This window comes from Octodon degus, unplaced genomic scaffold (assembly GCF_000260255.1).
Source record: "Octodon degus isolate 3935 unplaced genomic scaffold, OctDeg1.0 scaffold00345, whole genome shotgun sequence".
NCBI classification, from domain to species: Eukaryota; Metazoa; Chordata; class Mammalia; order Rodentia; family Octodontidae; genus Octodon; species Octodon degus.
The window spans coordinates 804,110-828,970 of NW_004524921.1; the positions used below are offsets into that span (position 1 = coordinate 804,110).

A 24,861-nucleotide genomic window follows, 5' to 3' on the forward strand; every position below is an offset into this window, starting at 1 on the left:
AGCAACATTCTTAGAATGCCTATGACTGTCCAACACAACTAACTTTAAAGGACATTTTCCTGGACACTTGTAAGCTGGCTGGTGCCCTAAAAAACACCAATCTAGAATTCTTTCTGGTCCCTAAAAATTTCAACTCAAAATTGGGGCCCAGAACACGTTCTAACAGGCTGAGATGAACATTAAACATTGATTGTCCAAATTTTATTCTAGTCTACTCTTAAGATTTCTAGAAATTACTTTGATACCTTTTATTCTAGGACTGGTTCCAAGATAAATTTAACTTAAAATGAAGGTTCACATTACTTACAAAGCTAAGGTGTATTTAGAAATGCCCAATGTGACCTGCCAAACTTACATTTTTTTCCTCAGTAAAAATTACTTGCCCTTTTAAGGTTTTCCTTAGCCAACCAGCTGAAACTGATGTTTATTCTAAAAATAATACATTGTAATATACCTTAGGGCTTGAGAGAAATATTACAAAGAGGTTATATAGGAGCAGGATTAAAAGCGCAAGTAGGATTACAAATTCAGGACTAGCTTGGGCAACTTCGTGAGACCTTCTCAAAGGAAAAAGGGTGAAAGTATATCTCTGTGCAAAGGCCCTGAGTTTAGGTATCAGTACCAAAGAAAAACACCCTTAAACTCTGGAGTCATAGAACTGAGTTGGAAATACTCTCCGACTTATGAGGTCCTGGGCAAATCACTAAACATCTTAAACGTATCACCTAGGAAACTTCTGCCTCACTTGAAAATTAAATTTTATAAAGTACCTAATATAAATCCTGACAACAATTGGAAAAAATTAGACATTTGTAATATAGATATTAGAAATTTACCTGTAAGGTCTTAAGATTTAAATTTTGCCTAAATTCAAAGACCTTAAGGAAACTGAACTTTTGCTTTCATAGTTCTTCAAAGTTGTATTAAGAACTTGGGGGTATTCTTCAGTGGTAGAGCACATGCTTAGCATGCATGAGGCCCTGGTTTTGAATCTACGTGCCAAAAACAGATCATGAAGTGTACAATTTATAATTTACCCAGATATATCAAACCCTTTTCAGGCATCATGAGTTTTTGTCACCAACTTTCCTTCCAAAAAAATTTACAGTACAGTGTCTAGAGTTTAAACTTTTCAGAGGTGTGGCATTTCAAAATAAATAGTACATGACTCTAAAATCACATGAAATCTAGGTCATGAGATGAAGAACTGACCCCAATGAAATTATCCAGAGGACTGAGTTCTATCAAAGAGAAGTACACTTATTCAGGTATTAGAATGGGATCTCCTTAGAAACAAGGGCATTTTAGTGGCTTAGGCAACATGTTTGGGAATGGAAGACAGAAGCTGCACAAGTATAAAAACACAAGGGGTGATTGTTTTGATTTTTTTAGGTTATTATAAGCCATTTATCCTCCTTTAAATCTTCATTTAGAACACATTTATTCCATTGTTTTTGTCACTTTGAGGCAGTTCTCCAAGCTCTCTTTTGTCTTTTACAGGGTATAACATATACAGTGAATGCTGTTGAGTGCCACCCAACAGAGAGGCAGATTTGTAAACAATCCTTATTGCATATCCACAGAGACTTTAATCATAGAATCTGGCACTTTTTGACTTCTGGCTTTTCTTCAAAGTAAAAGTGAACACGAAAAACAAACATTTTGAATTGATTTAGGACATCAAGGCAGCCACAATTCAACTAAAACCTCACAAGAATACTTCCCGAACTGTTTTGGAAAGTGCCAAGAATGCTAAGTGCCTGACGTGAGGGGGAGTATCCTGATAGGGAGTAACGGCAATGTATGCTATTGTAAATTTTCATGAACACCAGATTTTTCAGTTACACCTCACAGAGAGGTCAAACAAGGTATGGTCAGGGCAATGATGAGCATACAACAGCAGCGATGCACCTACTTAAAATGTCAACTTACATAAAGCTTCCCAGGATTCTTCCACTGGAGTATACTATTATTTTACTAAAGATTAAGGCATTCACAACACAGATGAAATGGAAATTGTATCACATAGACCAAGTACTTGTCCACATGCACAGCAAAAATCAAAAGTTGTTCTGTTTCAAATCTGAAAATGGTTTGAAGCAACAGAACCTTCATCTGTCCCCTTTTCAAAGAAAACCCCAAGGAGAGATGTTCAAGCACAAATGATCACTTCATGCATTTTATTGATAGTCTATATTTTAAATCTGTAGTATGACATCTTACATAGGGAAAAAGCTTCTTCCTAAAATATAACTATTAATCAAACCAGCTTTAATGACTGACCTTTCAAGGTCTTATTTTGCATTAAACAAGTTAATTTTTTAGCAGGTGTAAAGCACTGTACAAAAAAATAAGAGAAAACTGGGTACATTCTCAAACTTTAATACAAGGCTTCCCAACCAGGAGTTTGCTAGACAGACACTGGGGAAAGGGTGTTATGTTCAGGTTTAAATTGAAAAAAAAATGACATTATCAGATAAAGCAAGCCAACCAAATTTGCTTCACTTTGTACTCCTCTGCTTTGTCTCTCCCAAAGGTCAGGAAGCCCTGGTTTAACAATCACTTCAGTCTTTACAGAACATAGGTTTATGTGCTTCATTTTCAAAGACATAAAGGCAGCCTTTGTTACTTACTGTTCCCCCTCCAAATCCTCTCAGCTTCTTATAGGTTTCAGAAAGCTTTCCAAGTTTGATGCCCAGTTGTTTATATGAATCTATGTAAACACCTATACCAGAGCAGCTCTTCCTGGGCAAAAAGAGGCAGATATATAGCCAGGCCAACTGCAAACCTACTAAATATGTGATCATATGGTTCTATATCTTTAAAAGCAGCACCAGGAACAAATGAAGCTACCAAGAGGTAAAATTCAAACAATGGAAAGTTAAAACACGTACAAACCAGTTAAAAGAATTTTAATAACAGGGCACTACAGAGAAGGATGCTGGACAACTGGTTCACACAAACCTACGTACTAGAATAAATCAGCAAGATGAACTGATAGAGGAATCCTGAAATGAGGCACAGTGGTATAACAGGTTCACTTTCACTGAATGTCTTTTAAAATAGTCAACTCAAGTGACTATAAAGCAGCTCACAGAATTTTAATTCCTAATAAAAAACATCTTGCTGTAATTTTTAGTTTTGGATAGTAGGCCTATTTCTTTTAGATTTGAATTTAAACACTTACATAGATGTGAAAGTAATTATAAAACTGATAAACCTGTTCTTTTATTGACAGTTCCCAACACGCTGACACACCTCTATTCTATTTTGCAGACACTTAGATATAAATTAGACTTAAGAACATGCACATGTTCAGAGTACTAGATATTTTAGAAATGTTCCAATTAAAGATGAAGATTCTTAATTTCAGAGTGCTAAAAAATTTCAAGGGTTTGGTACTGAATTTATATAGCTTTTTTGCTTATTAAAAGTGATTTAAAAATAAGTTATGTATTATTTCCTCAGACTTTGCATTTTTAACTTTCCAAACAAAGGTTGTCAATTCTTGAGTCTAATATTTCAAAAGCAATTTTCTAGTTGCAGAATTATAAGTTATTGAATATTAAATGTATTGAACTGTACTAAAGAAAAAAAACATGTACCATTAACATGTACCTTGTCACTCTCTGGATTACTAAGGTACAGAACACCTCAAAACAGCAATAAACAGTCGTAAGACTTGTAAAAAACAAAAGTGCCCTGCAAAGATGGCATTATGTACTTAATATTGGTAAAATTATTTGACAGAAAACCCAGTAAAACGTTTTCAAAAATAAGGCAGATTACTAATTATTTTTGTTCACAAAGAACAAAGGAGAAAAGGGAGTGGACTAAAATACTCCCATCTTAAAAAAAAGTCAAAAACCACAAAGTGCCATTAAGAATGCAAGCTGTGAAAATGGGCTTGTAAGAAGCATTTTTGAACATTTGTCTAGTCCATGGGTATTAGAGGGAACTGACTGAAAATCATGGCTACTGCATGACCTATTCATATGGTAGATATTTGGGAAGCAGGTGGTTAAATATGAAGCACATTAAGCAATAACCTTTTCATAAATAGACACTACAGTAAGAATACTTGGCATGGAAAGGATGTTTTCCTAGGGAGAGGAAGAGACATTACTTGAGGTAACACTCATAGCTAACCAGTTTCCTAATCTTGAAAGATTGGGTGAATTCCAAAAATCAGGTTCTTAAAAAGACTTTGTGTATCTCCAGGCACTAAATGTTTTCTTATGATCTATACAATTATCACCGACATTCCAACACTAATACGAAGTTTTCTCAATCCCCATCTCCAGTAACATGACTGAGGTATAACTAATGTGTTCTTTTGAGAGAAAATATTCCAAATTAACATGGTTCTTTTCTAGTGTTGCTACAGTCTGCAAAGTTTCAACCTAAACTGTTTTTTGCCTTCTAGTAGTAATAATCTCAACCTCTGGCTACATGGAGTTAAAAAACAAAATATTGCAAGTATTTCATACTAGCAAGTGAATTTTAATATTTAACACCTGAAATATTCAAGGAAATGCAGGTTGCAGTACTTTTCCCTATGCTTTGAAGAATGTAATCTCTCAATATTTACTTATTCCTATTACTGCATGAAGTTCAAAGAAGATCTTAAAGACAAAACTTTTCTGTAATAAAGAAAAAATACAAATACACAACATGAAGTGTAGTCTTTTGCAAGAAAGAAAATGCTCTCCCAAGAACAGGTGCTTGGATGCTTGTGGGAAACAACAATTTGTGTTCGCCACTGCATTTCTGACACCTACAAAGAACTTTGTCTTCAATGTCCAAAAAAGCAGTAAGTATGTTAGGCACAGACTGCAAAATGAAAAGTAGCAAATTCCACTAAAAACACTTGCAATCTTTCTACAGCCAATGGATGAGTCCTATTGAAAAAAGGTGTCCACATGCACAGGTTCAGTACGTGCAGTCTAAAACTAAAAACATGAAAGTTCTATTTCCAGTGTTTATGAGTAGTTCAACACCTACATTCATAAACAGCATTCTGCTTGAGTTACCTTTTAATACTTAACAAGTGAGTAATACATCTTGGGAGGCTAGGGAGGTACCTGTTGTCAGTAATTTTATACTTAGAATGTGCTGCTGCTGGTTTTAAACTATCAAAATGAATTCCCTATAGCAAGGGTACATTTTATTCCAAGAGGAAAAATGGAATTTTTTTTTTTTTAGCCAATCAAGACTACCCTGTAGATCTGAAAACCAGATTACACCCTTAGGAAAGTAGACAAGGAGGCTCACAAATATAAAGGAATCCTGATTTTTAACATGGACAGTTTTTTAAAAATAAAAGGTATCACATAAGCGCCACAGTGCGATCTGCTTACATTAAAAAAAATAAGTGAAGCTTTGTTTGGATACTATTTCCCTGCAAGAGCAGTACATATCCTTAGCAAACAGCTACTGTAATTACAATTTCCTTGATACTTAGTAGGACTGAAAGCCAGAAGAAAATTTTGAAATAAACTTTGCACCTAAGATGATAACAGTGAAAGTAGCCAGGTAATTCTGAAAGCACACTAATTTATCTTGTATTTAATTTTACCTGGGTAATTAGCTCATTTTTTTAGTGGTGGTGTTAAGGCCAAAGGATGCATTCAATTCTTCTGGCCCATTAGCTTTCCCCAGAAAAACCATCTGCTCTACAGCCAGAATAATCCTGACCCCAACTGTCTCAAGAGAACTTGGTCAAGAGTTGCTGGGGTTATCACAAATCTATTCTTACTACCAAACAACATAAAGTGCATGTCCATAGACAGCAAGTCAGCAGCCTCATGTTCAAATATAGGCAGCGCAACTAAAATGTGAATTTAAAATAACTCAATATGATTTACTTTAAAGGTTTTTTTAAAAAAAAACCTTAATTCTTAAAAAGGTATTTAAATGTGACATGTTAATCTGCATTAGAGAAAGTAATGAAATCTTAACAAGTATGAACTAGTACGTTACCTGACAAAGTTCAAAACCAGGCACATCTGAGACTTTCCTATCAGCACTCATCTGTACCACTGCAATTCTTCCACTAAAAGTGGTTTAGTCTTTCCACAATTTGTTTAATTTGAGAAGCACACTTGTAAAAACATCAATTTAACTTGTGCTAAGTGGCAATGGTTTATTTTCCTTAAATCAAAGACAGCTCTGCCACATTTGCTCAACTGCTTCCTCTATTCAAGTAAATACCAAGTCAAGCTGCTGCTGTTGCTCTCAGCATATGAAACCAGTTAATGTCTTCATTACTGTCATCACAAAAACTCTTCAGATTAGTTTTCTGTACTCACATCTTTCACTACCTGCATAAATCCAAGTTAAAACACACATTTACATTTGTATATCAGTTTGATTCTGTATGGTCCTTTTAATGTCACAGTAGCTGTTCACATATAATATTATAGATATGTTCTGCTCTTGACATCTACACATTTTATACTTTGTTTGGTGTGTTCTTTACTATGTTGAGTCACAAAAAGCAGTTTTCTCATTTCTAAGCATGGTACTTTACAATTTTTAATGCATTAATACAACAGTGCATTGGAAAAGTACTGCACCTCTACAAAATAGCTTTACATCTTTAAACAAATGAATGTGAATTTTTTTCACTTACACAAGCATAGGCTTTTTAATATTTCCACAAGATAAATATCTCAAACTATAAGCTCACTCTATAGTATGCCACAGTAATGGGCTTAGGAGACAGTCATACACTTAGAAGATTCTATCTTTAGTGTTATTTACACTGACATGTCCAGTATCACCAAGTCTGAGGTGAATAAACATTCAGAATGTGGCTGAATCTTGGTTAACTAATAGCTGGGAATGGCATACTTTTAAGTAATCACTTATGAAACACACATTATAACTTAGTCTTAAGTGGGAATTTCCGTAACTCCTTTCTCCTATGGCATGGGAAACTTCAAAGATCAACATGAAACAGACAGGAGCCATTGCTAAGGCAGATTTTTAAGGTAACAAAAGAGAAACTTACAAGTATACATAATCAAGTATCGGTAACAGAGAGGCTACCAATTCATTTTTAGGTCCTAAAATGTTTTAAAATATTTCCTTATTCTGAAACAGAAATTAGAGAAAAGGACGTTTCTTTCAGAAAAAATGACTCAATTCAGGTTGTTACATTACATTTAAGCACCACTCAAAAAGTGGACATAGAGCAAGTGATTCCTGTTTGCCCATCACTACACAGCTAAGAGCTGAGAGTTCAGATGGTAATTACACAACACTTTCTCTGTTACCAGAAGCTAAGACTGCTCTGCGACAAATGGGACAGGTAGAATTCTCAGATAACCAGCGATCAATGCAGTGGACATGGTACTCATGGGAGCAAGGTAGTTTACGAAGTTTGTTGCCTTCTGTGTATTCTGTAATGCAAACACTACAGGTTTTTAATGCATCGTTTTCACCAAAACTTCTCATTGCCAAGTTGTCAATCTGTTCTTTGGTGAGTCCTCTGGGTTGGTCATCATCATCCTCATTTAAGAGGAAAAACTGAGCCAGACTAAGGAATGGTAAAGAGCCACTTTCATCAAATGTGACTGGGGCTCTATGTCGACCCTCTCTCCTGGCACCTAATGCTGAGCTTCCTTCATTACTGCCTTCAAACAGCTCTGAGCTAATTTCTGAACTTTCACCACTAGAACTGGAACTAGGACTGGAACCCAAACTGGAACCCAAACTGGAACCAGGACTGCTACCACCACCAGAACTCCCTCTTCCATTCCGCGACTCTACCCTTTCCATATTTCCACTTGGGACTGAGCCACTAGGTTCTGAATCACTGTCACTGTACATAAAGTAACTTAATTCACCAAAACCTGTCATTATCTGCCTTAACATGGTTTGAATTGCAACAGATGTAGTCTCACTTAAACCAGTATTTAAGATTCTACGAATAGGAATCCTGATGGTACTGACATAGGTTCTCACACCTGCCCGCTCAGAACGTGAAAATGTACGTCTAAAACCTCCTCGTTCACTTTCATAAGTAACAGTGTTATTTGGCGTCTGAGACCTCGAGCGAGTTCTGCTAGCTATGCTATCTCTCTGTCGATATTCTCCAGGACGAACTCTTCGGACTTGAAGATCAAGGACTATGGTTGGAGGTCGCTGGCCTGATCCTGTAGATTCACCACTGCTGGCTGCATCTGAAGAGCTTGCTCCTTGAGAAGTATTTCTTGTTCCAGAAGCTGCAAAAAGACCTCTACTTAACAGCTCAGGCCCAGTTATTTGTTGTCTCAATGTCACATGGTGCCGGGTTCTAGAACTTCCCTCAGTCTCATTTACTAAAGGGTGCTCAAAAGTTTGAGATGAGATATTATGATGAGATCTTCGTGGAACTTCACTCATTGGATGCAAAGGTGACCTGCTTCTTTCAGCTCTGGCTCTGGTTCTCCGATGGTCTGGACTCCTACTTCTTGCTCTCCTCTGACCTCTAGTAGGTGGGACTTCTGTTGTTACTGTTTCAGTTGAATTTCGTTCTGACCTAGAGGATCTTGCAGATGTCGATTCTGATCGTGGATTTTCCACTTGCCTTTGGTTATTGTTTTCTGTAATTTCTCCACTAGAACGTCTTGAAGATGGCTCATTTTCATTCTCTGGATTTTGGCTTCCATTGTTTCGGTTAACATTTATCTCTAAACTGAATCTGAAATCACCACTGTTTGGATTAGTCCGGCTCACGGCTCTCCAAGACTGGTTTCCTCTTTGTCCACTTCTTGTCGTATTTCCAGTTTGTCTGACCGAATTAAGCCAGTCTATTATAGAGTCACCATTAGACACATCATCTGAAGAGTCTCCACCTGCTTAAAACAAAGGAGAGGAGAAAAAGGAACTACTAAAATTAGGACAATCATGTAACAGTGCTCTGAAAATTTGCACTAAAGAAGTTCAGAATTTTAAACAAATATTAATTTACAGATCTTTGCAAACTACTACACAGACTTATAAGGGGAAGAAAAATTCAATTGTATTTGAGAAGAGCAAGCCAATCCTAAAGAAATTTAGAATTTTTTAAAAAGAGAATATGGAGAAGTCTATTTTCAGTATTTTACAATATACAGAGGTTAGCATATCATAGTGAGACCATCAGAACACTATATTTTCAGTCCACTATCAAAACAGTAATATATCAAAGTATATAAACAGTACTTAAGGTATAGTGCTGTTACTGGTACAAATTATATTTAGTCAAATTTTCACCAGTCTACAATAGTGATGGCAAACTTTGTAGCACTTTCAATGACACAAACAGCTCACCACAGCACATATGCCAAAGGTTTGCCACAACTGGTCTGTAACATTATCTTTATTACCCTTTTGGACTAAGTACTTTTGGTAGCACATGAGTATTTTTCCCCGAACTGGGGCTTGAATCCAAAGCCTCATATACACAAGGAAAGCACTTTACCCCTGAACTACATTCCACACTCATACAAAGTTGTTTTAAAATACAAGGTTACTGTAACCATAGCAAAACTATATAATAAGATTTAAAACTGAGGCTGGGGGTAGAGGTGCACACTTGTAATTTAGGTGGCTGAGGCTTGAGGACCACCAAGTTTTTTTTAATTATAAAAAAATCTTTATTTATTTGGTACAGGGTCCCACTACGCAGCTCAAACTCATAGTGATCCTCCTTTCTCAGCCTCCTCGGTACCGGGATTAGTCATGCATCATCATACCTGGTTTCAGTAGCTGGCATGGCATGTGGTACCAGGGATCAAACCTGGTTCCTTGCACTTGCCAAGCAGGTGCTTAGACTGCTAAGCTATTTCCCTAGCCTGGATCACAAGTTTGAGTCTAGCCTGGGCAACTTAAAGTGAGACCTTGTCTCAAAATAATAAATTAAAACAAGGACTGGGGATGCAGCTCAGTGTGTTGGCCCTGGCTTCAATTCTCAGTACCCCTGCCAAAAAGATTTTAAATTGACATGAAAATGAAGACCAGATCAAATGAGTAACCTGAACCGAGTGTAACAAATAAAATGGCATGTAAAGAACAAAACTACTGTCACAGTTCTTAGGTTGTATGATTAAGCCAGGGAGATGGCTCAGTGGAATAAGTGCTTCCCCGGCAAGTGCAAGGTTCTGAGTTCAATCCACAGTTCCGCAAAAAAAAAAAAAGAGTGGTTATATAGTTAAATTCCTTACTTCATGCCAGGAAATACCAAACCTAAGGTTACAGCAGGATTTCTCAGCAGTATTATAACTTTTGAGTCATTATTTCTGACAGCTGTGCTGTGCATTATACGATATCAGGATGTTTGGTCGTACGATGTCCTCAATACCACAGGGGGTCAAAATTACAACTCGCTGAGAACCACCGTGATAGATAAGGTAGCATTTCTTCCAGCTAGTGAAGAAACCACTTATCTAAATTAGGGATTGAATGGGAAATTTCGATGGAGGGTAAAAACCAAGGAAAAATATCACATTTAGACAGGCTATTTTGCACTGTCCCTCAATTAATGCAAACAATCCAAAGGTGAGACAGAAAAAAATATGCTGACAATTCTCACCAAATAACAAGAAAACACTACTTCTCTTTTTAAGAGAAGTTACTTAGCATCACATTAATTTTTGCCATTTTTATATAATCCTTGGCTAACATTTACTATTATAAAATTCTTATCGTTCCATCCTCTACCCACCTCCCAAAGCAAAATATACCTCTATTTTCATCTGAGTTTTGTGGTGGTGGACCCTCTTTAATTTGTTGTAGTCTTCTCAGCAACTCTTCCTCAGTACTTTCTCCTGTAAGTTTAAAATTATTTACCAAGTTACAAATAAAAATCAGTGACTTTCAAACTCAACAGCGTAAAGAACAAGTTAGAGGAATGACAAGCACTTCATCAGTGATCCAGTGATCTGACACATAATGATTATGAAAGAAAAAATTTGTGGTACTGAGAATGGAAAGCAGGGATGCTCTACTTCAGATCTACACCCTCAGACCTTTATAATTTTTATTATGAGACAAGGACATGCTACATTGCTCCAGCTGGATGCCACTCTCCTGGCTCAGCCTCATGAGTGGTAGAGATTATAGACCTCTACCACCATGACTGGCTATAAAAGAAATCTCATGTTTGGCAGCCAGGTATGGTGATGCATGCCTATAATCCCAGCACTCAGGAGGCTGAGGCAGGAGGATTGCAACCTTGAGCCCAGCCTGGGAACCTTAGCAAGAACCCATCTCAAACTGCAAAATGTTAAATGCAAAATTTATTAAAGTATGAAAAGGAAGAAAGCCAGTGACTTTTAACTCTGAGAAACCTAGGAATGAATAGGGACCAGAACAAAGTCCAGTACTTTCAGATGAAATATATATATATATATATATATATATATATATATATAATCTGTTTCTGGGGTTAGATGTATAGTTTAGTGGTAGAGCAAGTGCTCAGCATGCATGAGGCCCTGGGTTCAGTTCCTAGCATCACACAGAAAAGTCTTTTCAGTACACATGTATCTAACCTTTCAAAACTGCAACTCTTTAAGATGTAAGCTTTGTTATGTACATTTTAAAATGAAGAAACAGTAAGAGAGAGACTGATTTGCTAGACACTACCAAATAACAGGGCTAGAACTCCAACTAAGGAATTCTGATTCAAGTCTGATACTATTAGATGAAAATAGGCTCCATTTGTCAAAAGCCAAACTAAAATTTTACCTACAATTTATTCAGTTACCCTTGAGACATTGTTAAGTGAAATAAATCAGACACACAAGTTCAAATATTGCATGATTCCTCTTATATAAGAAAAATAATGTATAAACACATTAAATAGCTAAACAGTAGATAGCAAGCAACAGGCTGAAGATCTTTTACAAATGAGAAGGGGCCAGAAGATGAAAGGAAGAGAAGGAGACAAAAAGAATTAAGATGTATACAAGCAAGTGCAGGGGCCGGGGCTTGGATTCCCCCCCAAGGCACACTGAGACGGCAACTGAGACTGGGCGTGATGGCGAGTGCCTGTAATCCCAGCTCTTAGGAGGCTGTAAACAGGCACATCACTACGAGTCCAATCTAGTAGTGAGACCCTGAACACCCTGTAGACTCTTCCCTAAAATACAAAAAAATGTGTTGTGTACGGCACACGTGCCAAGTCCCCATGACAAATGCTACTGTTATATATTGCAAACACATACTAATAAAAATTTAGAAAATGTATTCAGTCACTCAAAGGTTAACAGAAAATGAACAGACAGATACTTAGCTTTAGCTAGGATCAAATGAAACTTATTCAGGTAAAACAGAACAGGCACAAAGTTAGAGTTGCCATTTTATTCCACCTGCTAGCTGTGCAGGATTATTAGTTAGAACATTTCCAGAGAATCAGAAATGACAAAAAATAATTAAGTCTATCCTAGGGACTAAAGCTCCCATTAGCCCTTCCACATTTGCATATATGCCTACCAAGTTAAATAAAACAAACAGGGATTACTTGGCTCCATTCTTTGCAACCCTTTCACTAAAAATTTTTAATTCGTAATATTAAAATGTCTGATACAGGGTAATTCCAAATACAAATATAATCAGGTAGTAAATACATAAGTAAACGTTATTCTATACCCCTTATATTAATCATAATACATAATGATTAGAGAAAAATTTTAAGGGCCAGAGACACAGCTCAGTGCATTAAGCGCCTGCCTAGAAAGCACAAGGTCCTGAGCTCAATCTCTGGTACCAAAAATAAATAAAGAATGAAAGATTGATTTTTTTAAAACAGATTGAAGTACTTTTTTAAAAAAAAAAAACCTAGCAATATATATTTAAATCCTTAAATTACATGAAGCATACCTGGGGTGCCTAGCAAATTGTTATCTCTCATAAGTCTATAATCTTCTTCACTCAAGTTATTTACAAATTGATAGAAGGCTTCTTCTCGATCCAGTCGGTCCATCTGACTTCTGCGCTGTGCTGCAGACTGATCACCACTTCCTTTATCATTAGAATCTGAGTTTTCCATCTTGATGAACAAGTGGAAAATTATCTAAAAGGAGAAAGACCATTCTTGAAAACCAATCACACTATATTCTATACAACAGTTTTAATTATGCAAAACTCCAGAATGCAAGTTAAGACACGTTGAGACTTCAAACACTGTAAATGGAATTAATTACATAAAGGCAAAATTCCAGAAAAGCACTGGGAAAAGACTAAGTCAAAGGTTGGCAAACTATAGCCCTTGGGCCAAATCCAGCCATTCTGCTTATTTTTATTCTTCTTGTAATCTAAGAACAGTTCTTACCATTTTGGTGGAATAAGGCTAACTATACTATATCCTAAGTTCCTGAGTTTTACTTTCTGAAAGGGTTACAAAAGAGAGTATTTTGCAGTATGTAAAAAATGAGTGAAATTCACTTTTCTGTGCTTATAAAGTCTTACTAGAACACATTCATACACACTCAAATGTTGTCTATGGCTATTTTTTACTGTAATGGCAGAGCTCAGCAGCTGTTTTTGCACTGTTGCTCTGTGCACTATAAGTTACCACCATGCACCAATAACTTGACAGCACTTCAACTGCCATGTGTATCAACATAAATATGACATTTAAAAATTTACCAGTACATGAGGCCAGGGAGATACCTCAGTGGAACAAGTGCTTGCCTGTCAAGAACAAGGTCCTGAGTTTGATCCCTGGTACCACCAAAAAAAAAAATTCCCAGTACAAATGGATGTCAAATGAAGAAAAAAAGTGGGCTTACAATGTCCCATATAAAGGCACAGTAAAGGTTCCACTACTTTAGTATGATTACAAGGCAAATATAACATTTGTTATTCAAAAACACTAAAACTATGGTAAAGTATTACTATATACTAGCATTATTATACTGAAGACTTGTCACAATATATACAGTATATAGTAATACTCCAAATTCAAGAAAATTTAAAATTAAATATCTTATCAAAAATATTTCTTCAGGGCTGGGAAGATGACTCAGTAGAATAAGCGCTTTCCTCACAAGTGCAAGGGTCTGAGTTCAATCCCCGATTCCGCAAAGAAAAAAAAAATTTCTTCATTAACATGAAATTTTGTCTACAGCATGTTTACAAATGGGTCATTTTTGGGTAGGCAAGCAAAGTGAACTGTCAATAGTAAATTAACAAAATGGACTTTGAGTACAGAAATGAGCCCAGACAGGCAAATTCTGCAGCATATGTTGGTAATCCTCTTAAGTACTTAGGAAGCTGAATGAGGCAGGAAGATCCAAAATTCAAGGCCAGTCTGGGGAACTTTATGAGATCCTATCTCAAAATTTTAAACAAGCTGAAACTATAGCCCAGAGGTAGTGTTTGGTCTAGCAAGCATGAGGTCCCAAGTTCAATTTCTAGAACAAAACAAAAGTAAATTTTATTTTTTGCAATATTGCTGGGAATTAAACCCAGGGCTTTCACAATGAGCTATATTCTTGGTCTTTTCATGTTTTTTGAGACAGGAACTTGCTAAAATATCAAGGCAGGACTCAAAACTTGGGATCTTCCTGCTTCAACTTCCCCAAAGTGCCAGGATTACAGGCATGTGCCATCATACCCAGCAAAAAAGGGTGAATTACAGAACAATCTAAAGTCTGTAATTGCCTTAAAGGATGAATATGCTTCATTAAAAATCATAAAATTGTGGGCCAGGCATATGGCCCACCCCTTTAATATTACTTGCACAGGGGGCTGAGAAAGGAAGATGCCAAATTCAAACCCAGCCCAGTACAATGGCCAACACTGCCAAAAATAATGTACGACTGCGGTTTGCTTAAGATAGTACCTGTGTCAGGAACAAAAGATGAACATTTGGAAGGACTGGTAACGAACACTAACTTTGGACACCAATTAAGCAAAATGTTACCCACACATACCATTCTTCTCACATTATTAAACCTGTAAATTATTACATGTTCAATTTTATCAAAATCTTTATGGATTATTTGGTTTCTTTCTGTTCCCTAAAATTCACAGACTGAAATCATAACCCTCAAGGTGATGGTCTTAGAAGGTTTTACCTTTGGGATGTTATTATGAGAGCAGACCTCAGGGGTTGGTCCTCAGTTCCAATAGGAACTGGGAAATCAGCCCTCACAAGTCTGTCAGTACAGCAGCTTGACTGTGACTTCCCTGACTCCTGAACAATAATGTTTCTAATGTTGATAAGCCACCTAGTTTAGGCTATTCTAACCACAGACTGGAATATGAAATTTTGTTTTGTGGGATAAAGGCAGTCTATATTGGTACTAAAATTTAATCCTACATACATAGCACACGAAGTACCAGAATACTCAAAAATCATTCTTAAGGAGAAAAGATAAAAACCCTCCTCCAGATATAAAAACAACAGAGAAGTCTATTTTGTCATGTTCTGCCTGCTCGCTGAACCTAAAGAACTTCAGACATGGATACACCTAGAGTGCCACTCTATCTGCCATTATTCTTAGAACTATCCTACCATTGTTTAGATAAATAAAAGGAGCAGGTCAAGGGAAGGGGAGGGGGGAGAATCATATTTTTGGAAAGTCGCCTAATCACATAACTAGGATTAATTTTGATAGGAACATACTACTGACATTTCTGACACATACTGTTTTTATAACTTGAAATTGGGACTCTGGGAAGACTAGAAATCAGTACCTTAAACATTCATGTATGTTATATGGACTGGGCATTAAAAACAATAAGGACCATCAAGGTTTATGAATGAAGTCATATTTGCCAGATTTATTTTTTGTTGTACTGGGCATTAAACCCATAGTTTCTTACATGCTAGGCAAGCACTCTAGCACCATGTAACACCCCCCAGCCACTTCAATTTTATTCTGACACAACTCAAGTCTTCCAGGCTGACATCTTGGACCCTCCTGACTCATCCCCTGAGTAGCTGAGATTATAAAGTATGCCCCAACATTCCTGGCTGGTTAATCTTTTTTTTTCTTTTACATGAGATAGGGTTTTGGTATGCAGTTCAGACTGGCCTTGAACTCACTGTGTAGCCCAGGCTGGCCTTGCACTTGAAACAATCCTTTTGCCTCAGTCTCTCCAGTACTGAGATTATATGCCTGTGCCACCACTCCTGGCTCAGGTTAACGTTCTTAAAAGTAGTTAGTACTACGAATGCTAATAACATGAAAGTTAAGAGCAAAACTCACATGTAACACTCAGTAAAAAGTTCTAAAAATGATTTTAGGGTTAACAGATTTTAGAAACAAATCTATCACAGCACTATGGGTGGCTGAGACAGGAGAATCAAAGCTTTGGGCCCTGTCTATGCTATTTGGTGATTTAGCAATAACCTATCTCAAAGCAACAAAACATAACTAACAAAGGAGTTCAACTCCTAGTACCTCCCTCAAAAAAGCATAAAAACACCATGAACAAAAATAAATCTTCCAAAAAAGACAAAAACTTCTGCTAAATTTTGATGCATGAATTAAATAAACCAAAGGTAACAGAAAATTCACATGCCAAAAACAGTCTCAACAGTGACATGAAATCTTAAGAATAACATCAAGGACATTAATACAGAAACTTGAAAAACATGGAAAAGACTTCTAAAAATCTGAAAAATAATCTTGTACTCAGGTACAGAAAGGGACTCAGTGCATTAACAGAAGATGGAAGGTAAGAGTTACACTATTTCAACTTTATTCAATAAAGAAAACTACATTCTAACTGGAAACAATGGGAAAAACACTCAAGAAAATTGAGGCAAGAATGTATAACATCGTAACAATAATCTGAGACATAGGGGGCCTGCCCCTTAGCTCAGTTCTTTAAGTGGCTGCTTCAACAAAACAGTCAGGCTCAGGTTGCTGTGGTTCAATCCCTACAACTCAAGCCAGCCAAACCTGCCCTGAAGGCATTCGGTGCAAAAAAAAAATAATCTGAGACATAGTAAAAATGGTAGAACATTAGTTTGAAAAAATAATCCCGAGTTGGGGATTAGCTCAGTGGTAGAGCACATATCTAGCAGGCCCTCGTTCCAGCTCTATAGTACTACAGAAAAACAAGCAAAAAATGATGATACTCAAAAAAAGTAAAATGACAATAAACTTAGGAGAAAATTCTACAACAGACTATCAGATATACTAGGAACAACAGAAGAAACCCTAGGCGTGGGGTTCATTGCCATACTTAGCTTACTGGCTTTCCATAGGGTTGGTTCTCAACCTTGCCTTGCACATTTCAATCATCTGGGGGAACTTTCTCTGGGGTTAGTGAGACACAGATATTTTAAAAAATATAGTTTTTTTTTTTAGATAGGTACTTGCTATGTAGTTCAGGCTGGCCTTAAATTTACTACATAGCCCAGGCTGGTTTTTGAACTGAAAGTGATCCTCCTGTCTCTACCTTCCAAGTGCTACGACCACAGGTTACAGTTAATTCTATAGGATAACATAGCTAACTTGTTTTCTGCATATGACCTAGTGTTTCTCTTCCTACCATTATGGAGAAATGTAGCCTACCCCAGGGATTCTTAAATGTTAGCAGATGTATGAATCATCTACAAATGTCATTAAAATACAGATTCTGATTCAGTACATTGGTGGTAGGATTTGCAATTCTGCAATCTTTAATATGCCTCAGGTGTTGCTGCTGAACCCAGAGTCACTTTGAGTAGGAAGGAGCATGACAACAGTTTAACAGATTGACACTTGTTGAATACCACTTTCAAATAGTATGGAACAATGTTAACCTGCAAACAGCTTAATAAACTTTAGCATTTTATTTTTTGTTTTTGAGGTAAGAGTCTGGCTGTGTAGTCCAGGCTGGTGTTGAACTCACAAGGTAGCCCAAGCTGGCCTCAAACTTACGGCATTCTTCCTGCCTTAGCTCCCAAGTACTGGAATTATAAGGTGTATATTACCATACCTGGCTAACTTTATCATTTTAAAATGTCACCATTTGGGTGACTCAGTCAAAGGTATCCTAACCAAGTGCATGGACAACTAAAAGTGGGGAGCTAGCATAGATCAGTGGTGGTAAAACCTATGGCATGTGTGCCACAGTGGGCTGTATCACTGAAAGCTCTAAAGGATTCACGTCACTGGCACATAAAAGGTTGACATGACTGGCACAGGTATGCAAGATAATATAATACTCTAAACTTTCAGTTTATACTGTGAACTATGAAGATGGATGGAAACAAAAACATTATCACCTAACACACTCAGTTAAGGTTGATCAGGAAAAAAAAATGCATTGCAAAAGTACAGAGTAGAAACTGTCTCAGTCGTAAAAAAATCTTAAATTTGTCACATCTAGAGGCACAAGAATGTAATCCCAACTGCAAGAGGCTAACTTCAAGTTATAGCCAAATCTGTGCTTCAGTGAGGCCTTCTCTCAGAAGGGCTGGAGATGCAGCTCGGTGCAGAGGCCCTGGGAAAAAGCTCTCAAGTTTGTATCTAACCCAAGTTCAATTAAAAAGCCTGTTTGATCTGGCTCTTAAATAACCCAACAGAGTTACATGTTGCTTTCACAGATCACAATGTTCATATAAAAAGCAGGTGACAGCCCCACTGAAGCCTGCTATTTAGACTACCTGTAGAGTATCTGAAACATTTCTGAATACCTCAGGATACTAACAAAGTTTCTAAAAGTAACAAAAACTGTGAGAAGCCTAAGACACAATAAAATGGCTGAATTATTTGGAGATGATCAACCTGAACACTAAAAACTGACATGATTAACATCTTCAGATATTTGTAGCTGAGTTGCAGTGGTGCACAACTGTAACCCTAGCTATGTGAGAGGCTGAAGCAAGAGGACCTCAAATTCAAGCAAGTCCAGCCTAGAGAACTTAGCAAGATCCTGTCTCAAAAATAAAAAAATAAAATAAAAAAAGCAGCGTGGGATATATATGGCTCAATGGGAGAGTATCACTGGGTTAGACCTAGGATCACAATAAATAGATAGTTGTGCCAGGTATGGTGGCGCATGCCTGTAATCGCAGCGCTCAGGAGGCTGAGGCAGGAAGACTGTTGTGAGTCTGAGATCAGCATGGGCTACAAAGTGAGCTCAGGGCCAGCCTGAAATGCAAAAGGAGATCCTGTCTCAAAAAGATAAAAATGATTGATAGTTGTAGCATGCAAAAGAGCACAGCCAGAATCAAAATAGACTCAAATAGCAGAAAAACATGGAAGCAAATAACAGTCTAACAAAACTGTCCCAAAAGAGACATACAGTAACTCTCCTTAAGCAGGCAAATTATTTGTCTTTGGGAATACTTAAGCATAGGATGGATATTAAAGATGGGACTACCTATTAGGTAGGAGTTATAACAGAGTGATTCCAATAGACCCTTTACACTAAAATGGTATTGAAGACTAAGTCTTGCTTTTCTGGGCATAAGGTCGTATTAAACTTTCTATTTCAATGGTAAAAGCTTGTAACACATTCTTGGCTAAGCCAATCCATTTGTATAACCCCATCCCCACCTTCAAACACTTCTTGGCTTTACTCTCTTTACATTTCTAATAGACCTACTCTCTCCTTATTTCACTCACCATTTCAGGTTTTGTGAAACTTTACAACTTAAGAAGCTTTTACCATCTCAGCTAGAAATTTTCTCATTCACTTCTCTTCCCAACTGCTTTCCTTTAGAGACAGAACTACAAGTATAGCCCCTTTAAAACCACCAGGTATTTAAATGACTGAACTAAGTCCAATATGAATACTAAATCCATTTCCCTTAAATAATCTAACTGAAGTAACACTGTCCAAAAGAAACAAAATGTGGGCAGGTACAGTGGTACATGCTTGTAACCCCACCTACTTGGGTGGCTTAGGCAGGACGATCAGAATTTCAAGATCATCCTGAATAATTTACATGATTTTTAACTGCTAAGCTTTCAAAATCTGATGTATACTTTACTTATGACACATATTCAGCCAAATACTAAATTTTCAACAGTTAAAATGAAGTATTGTCTGACTAAAACAATAAAGCTGTACTGTGTAGGCTAAGAGATTTCACTTTCGTTTTATCTTCACTTTTCTTAAGGTTCAGGGGACTGAACCCACGAAAGTTCTTACCAATGACAGCATACATACTGTTGTCCTTTTCATAATGTATGTCAGAAAAAAATCCAGAAAAGTATTTCCTTCCCCACCTCATATTCCTACATTAGACTTTAATTTTAAAAAGTATAAGTAAATTGGCAAGGTTTCATTAGAGAGTTTTTGCTAAATTAGAGGCTTCTATCAATGAAGTACTGCATTCCTTCTAATCGGTTAGGCGACATGGAGTGAAAAATGTGATTTCCTGTCCTACTTTTGTCCCAAGTCTCCACTCTTTCTGCCTAAATTCTGCATTTCTGATGGGCTAGGAATTAAGGGTTCAGATTTTCACAGTAAAGAAAAAACAAAAAACTTCTACCCTACAGGCATGAGTTATAGCTACAATACCTGCAGAAGTATCAGACACCAGGAATAACCACATTTGGGGGGAATCCTCAATGCAGACAATGTTTTTCAATCTTTATAAACTAAGCTTATTCTCATATAAATAATGAGCCTGCCCTCATTTGAAGCAGTTCTGGGCTAGTTAACTGGCATATAAAGAAATGTAACATATTTTAATCATAATAAATTCTGCCTCTGGAAGATGTAATGCCACTATTGTTTGACCAGTGACAAACAACATTTAAAAGGCTAAAGTATACCAAAGGTATAATACACCACAACCCAAGAAACCAAACACAGGCTTCTCTCTCCATTTTGGTGTGAAATATTGTTGAGGAACTACATTAATAAACCAGGCTCCTGGATCCTATTTTATAGTGAAAAATACCATGGTACACTTCCAATTTAACTAAAAAGATGGCTTAAATATATGGGCAAGAGGGGAATCTATAAACATCCCTGCATCTCATTCTAAGTTGTAACATTCTTTTTTTAGACAATTATTTCTATGAAGATATCACCTATAAAATAGAGAACAAAACTGTTCTTAAATCACTCAGCTCTCTTCCTTGCTATAAGCAATATCCATAATCATATATTTGCACAACCCTTTTACCTATATCCTTACAAGTGTCCAATGAAGTAGTAATTACCTCTATCAATAGTGAAAAACATAAACATGTAAAGATGAAATGATTTATCAAATCCAGATCTGGATCTAAAATCAGGCAAAGGCACATATGGTGCTGCATTCCTACAATCCAAGCTACAAAGGAGGCTGAGGTAGAAGGATCAAATTTGAGCTCATCATTGGGTAACTTAAGAGACCCTGTCTCTCAATAAAAAAAAATAAGGACGGTGGTCCCACCTGTAACTGCAGCACCTGGGAGGCTGAGGCAGGAGGAAGCAACAAGGTTCAGGCCAGAGTATGGCGTGAGTTCAAGGCCAATCCAAACTACACTATATACCAAGATCTTGTTTCAAAAAAAAAAGAAACAACTGAAAATAAATGAATATATAGCTTAAGAGACACACACAGAAAGACAGAACTGAAGTCACAGCTCAGTTGCAGAATGCCCCTAGGTTCCATCCTCAGTTCTGGAAAAAAAAAACCATAGAACAAGCAAACAAAACATACAAATTCAGTCAAATTTTCACTTATGGCAATTTAGTCAATTTGGTGCTACCCTGGGTTAACACAGTGAGACCTTGTCTCAAAGAAAACCTCTTGGGTCAGGAGACATGGACTTAAGTATAAACATACATATTATATTTAGTGGATAAAAGTATCCAATTACAAAGACTTAAGGCAGCGAAACACTGTTAAAAAGAATTTTTTTTTAAAAAAAAAGTCAACAAAACTTTATAAAACTATCCTGATACATCAAGGTAAATGTCTGTGCAATACTGGATTTAAAAATTACCAGTGATTAATACATGCCTATAATCCCAGCTACCTGCAAGGCTGAGGCAGGAGGATCATAAATTTAAGCCAAGCCAGGACCATATACAGAGACCATATCTCAAAATAAAGAACAGAAAAGGGGTAGAGAAGTAGTTTAGTGGTATAGTGCTTGCCAAGCAGAGAGGAGGCATTAGGTTCAATCCTCAGTACTGCTCTCCTTCAAAAACAAAGCGAGAGCCAGCCAGATAGCTCAGTGGATTAAAGTGCCTGCTTAGGCAGATTCAGGGACAGGGGTTCGATCCCCAGAGTGCAGTGCTGGCCCTGTCCCTGGGGAGCACTGAGAAGGCAAATGAGACTAGGCATGGTTGTGTGTACCTTTAATCCCAGTGCTTGGGATGTTGAAAACATGAGGATCACTACGAGTCCTATCTGTGTAGACCATGTAGACCCTGTACTAAATACATAAAAATAAAAACAAGACAAAGCTATACTTGATAGGTATAGAAGATTTTTTTTTCCCCAAAAACAAAAGGGTGAACAGGCAGGATGCAAAAAGTATATTGGCCATTATCACTCTTTAGATATGCATTCACCCAAATTCCATAATGATAAACCAGGACAAGCCAACTGTTTAAAAAATCATGGGTGTTAACACGAAAACATGCTATACTAAAAAAGCAAAAGACAAGCATCACTTTGTTTCCAACAGAGCTTTATGAAGAGCCTCACAAATGCTAGATATGGGAGCCCAAGACTATAATTCCATAGTCAGGAGGCTGAGACAAGAAGACCTTGAATTCAAGGCCAGTCTGAACTACAATGACTATATTTTACCTCAGGGGGAGGTAAGAATTAATAGCATGTGATTTTCATCAATACAATGTTAGCTTAATAAAACCATCACCAAAATGAAAAATACTGTTTTAAAAATTAAAACACAAATTTGAGGTCAGAAGAAAAGTTCCAAGTGTTGCCAATTCTTCCTAGACAGTATAGTCAATTAAATTTTTATAGCAAATTAAGGGTTCACACCAACTAGGTAACTTTTATTCTGATGGGCAATAAGAGGAAAAGAATTTAGCTCTGTGAAAAGGAGAGATGCTGAATTCTAGTGCTGGCTGTAACCTGGGTATGTAAGTATATCCAATTCATGTAACACCTTGTACCCGATCTCTATCAATGCTACAGTAACAAATTAAACCACTTACAGAATACACTTCAAGTCTATCTATGCATTTAGGACTGTGAATAAGACAATCTAGGTCACATTACAGTATTGCCACAAATGTAAAGCTTAACAACATGAATAACTAGGATGGGATTTTAGCAGCTTTGCTTTGCTTATTGCCATTTTGCCTCCTACGTCTGTCTCCCATTATCTTTTAAAAACGCAATGTAAGATATTATTTAAGAAAAGGGCAGCGTTGTTATCTTACTCCCTTTGTTTACTGTAAAGCAAATTTTGTTGTGTTCTATACAGGTACTGGTAAAGTTCAGTTATTATTTTCAAGAAAAGTAACATCCACAGATAAAGCATGGTGAGTTCCAGATAGAAAAACATTACTTTGAATTCCCAGTGGAAAGTACCCATTCTCATCATAAAGAATGCCCAACACCAACTAAGATTTATCAATGAGCCCATTTAACCAAAGGGTCTGTAAAATGAAACATTTTAAAACATGCATTCTACACATAAATCATGAGACGCAACAAAAAATAAATTACCTGACTGTTATGACATAGTATTGAAATACAATAAACTGGATTTTAGTTTTCTTCACACTCTGCTCTAGGAAAAAAAAAGAATCCATTATTCTTCCTCTTTTATAAGATACATTTTTTGAAGTAAGATATATCCTTAAAAAACACACATGCTATGTATTTTAGTTACACACACACACACACACACACACACTCTTCCACCCTATGACCCAATCAGTATTCAGGTATTTGGGCAGAAAAAAAAGTGAAAGGGATCAGAAGTTATATAAAAACTTCCTTTAAAGGCTGAAAAAATATACCTTTTTGTGTATTCCTACTTAGAACAGTACTTTTCCTTATTACACCAGTTTCAGATTGTGACAGTTATTTTCAAAAAGTACTTGTTTGAAAAATTAAAGGCAGAAACCAAAGAATTAAAAATCAGCAAAATCATCAACTTCCAAGTTTGCAACATTCTGAGTAAGAGATTATCTCAAAATTGTGTTTCCTAAAAAGGTTCCGTACTTAATCTGTATTTTATTAGTTCAAAAAACTGATTTGAGTGGGAGTCAGGCCTCAAATGTTGCCAGCCCGCTCCTAAGTACTACAGGACTGTCACAAAGTATCTGATGGGGTGATTTAAGCAGTTAGTTTTTCTCTGTAACCAAGGAAAGCGGGAAAAAAATTAACATGTATTATTTCTTATTCTCTACAATCATCCAAAGCACCGCGGGCAATTTTTATTCAGGAAATGCAGGTTCCTTATTTCCAGCAAAAAATTACTGTGGGGGCTTGCAAATGGTGGATGACAATCTGACAGAAATGCTTCCCCTGGCTCCCAAACGAAAAAATGACCTAAATAACAAGTCGGCCAGGCCTCGGATTCCCGGACTAACCTGTGGAATAAGTATGGTGAAACTGTCTAGGGAAGGAACGTGGCTGTCTCCTCCATCTTGAAATTAATCAGCATAAGGGAAAAAGGGACTGAGTGTTCAGGAAGCAGAAGCCCAACCGGTTAATACTAGTTACTGAGCTATGGCGTACGTGGCAGGTACCGCCCGCAGAAGCCAGGACCCTTAGGCTGGGTTTTCGGGTTTTTTTTTTGGCGGAGGGAGGGGTTGGGTTGCTGGCGGACGGGACGGAAATTATTTGAAAATAATTTGGCCTAATTCCCACCTTCACCAAGGGGAAAGTAGCAAACTTGCCACGGCCTTGCCCTCTCTTTCGGGGTCCTTCCAGTGACGTCTGGGTCACACGCGCGCGGGGCAGAGCACATTTGCTGGGACCTCCTGGAGGTTGTCATCGCGGCC

At 37.1% G+C, this 24,861-nt stretch overlaps 1 protein-coding gene across 7 annotated transcripts in view; it reads right to left on the bottom strand.

Annotated features, from left to right (window-relative positions):
• Positions 1-2,165: 2,165 nt before the first annotated feature.
• The window catches only part of Rlim (ring finger protein, LIM domain interacting), a 23,355-nt gene continuing 659 nt past the window's right edge, over positions 2,166-24,861 (bottom strand). The window contains exons 1-5 of one of the 7 annotated variants that reach the window (XM_023708298.1): positions 24,448-24,463; positions 23,576-23,634; positions 12,853-13,045; positions 10,713-10,796; positions 2,166-8,846 (exon numbers count right to left, since the gene is read on the bottom strand). In XM_023708298.1, the coding sequence (XP_023564066.1) occupies positions 7,258-8,846; positions 10,713-10,796; positions 12,853-13,021 (1,842 nt within the window). In that variant the 5' untranslated portion in view covers positions 13,022-13,045; positions 23,576-23,634; positions 24,448-24,463 and the 3' untranslated portion in view covers positions 2,166-7,257. Of the gene's footprint in view, positions 8,847-10,693; positions 10,797-12,852; positions 13,046-22,225; positions 22,260-23,575; positions 23,640-24,447; positions 24,464-24,861 lie in introns of those variants that run through there. The other 6 variants (XM_023708297.1, XM_023708296.1, XM_004648014.3 and 3 more) reach the window with 6 other exon arrangements.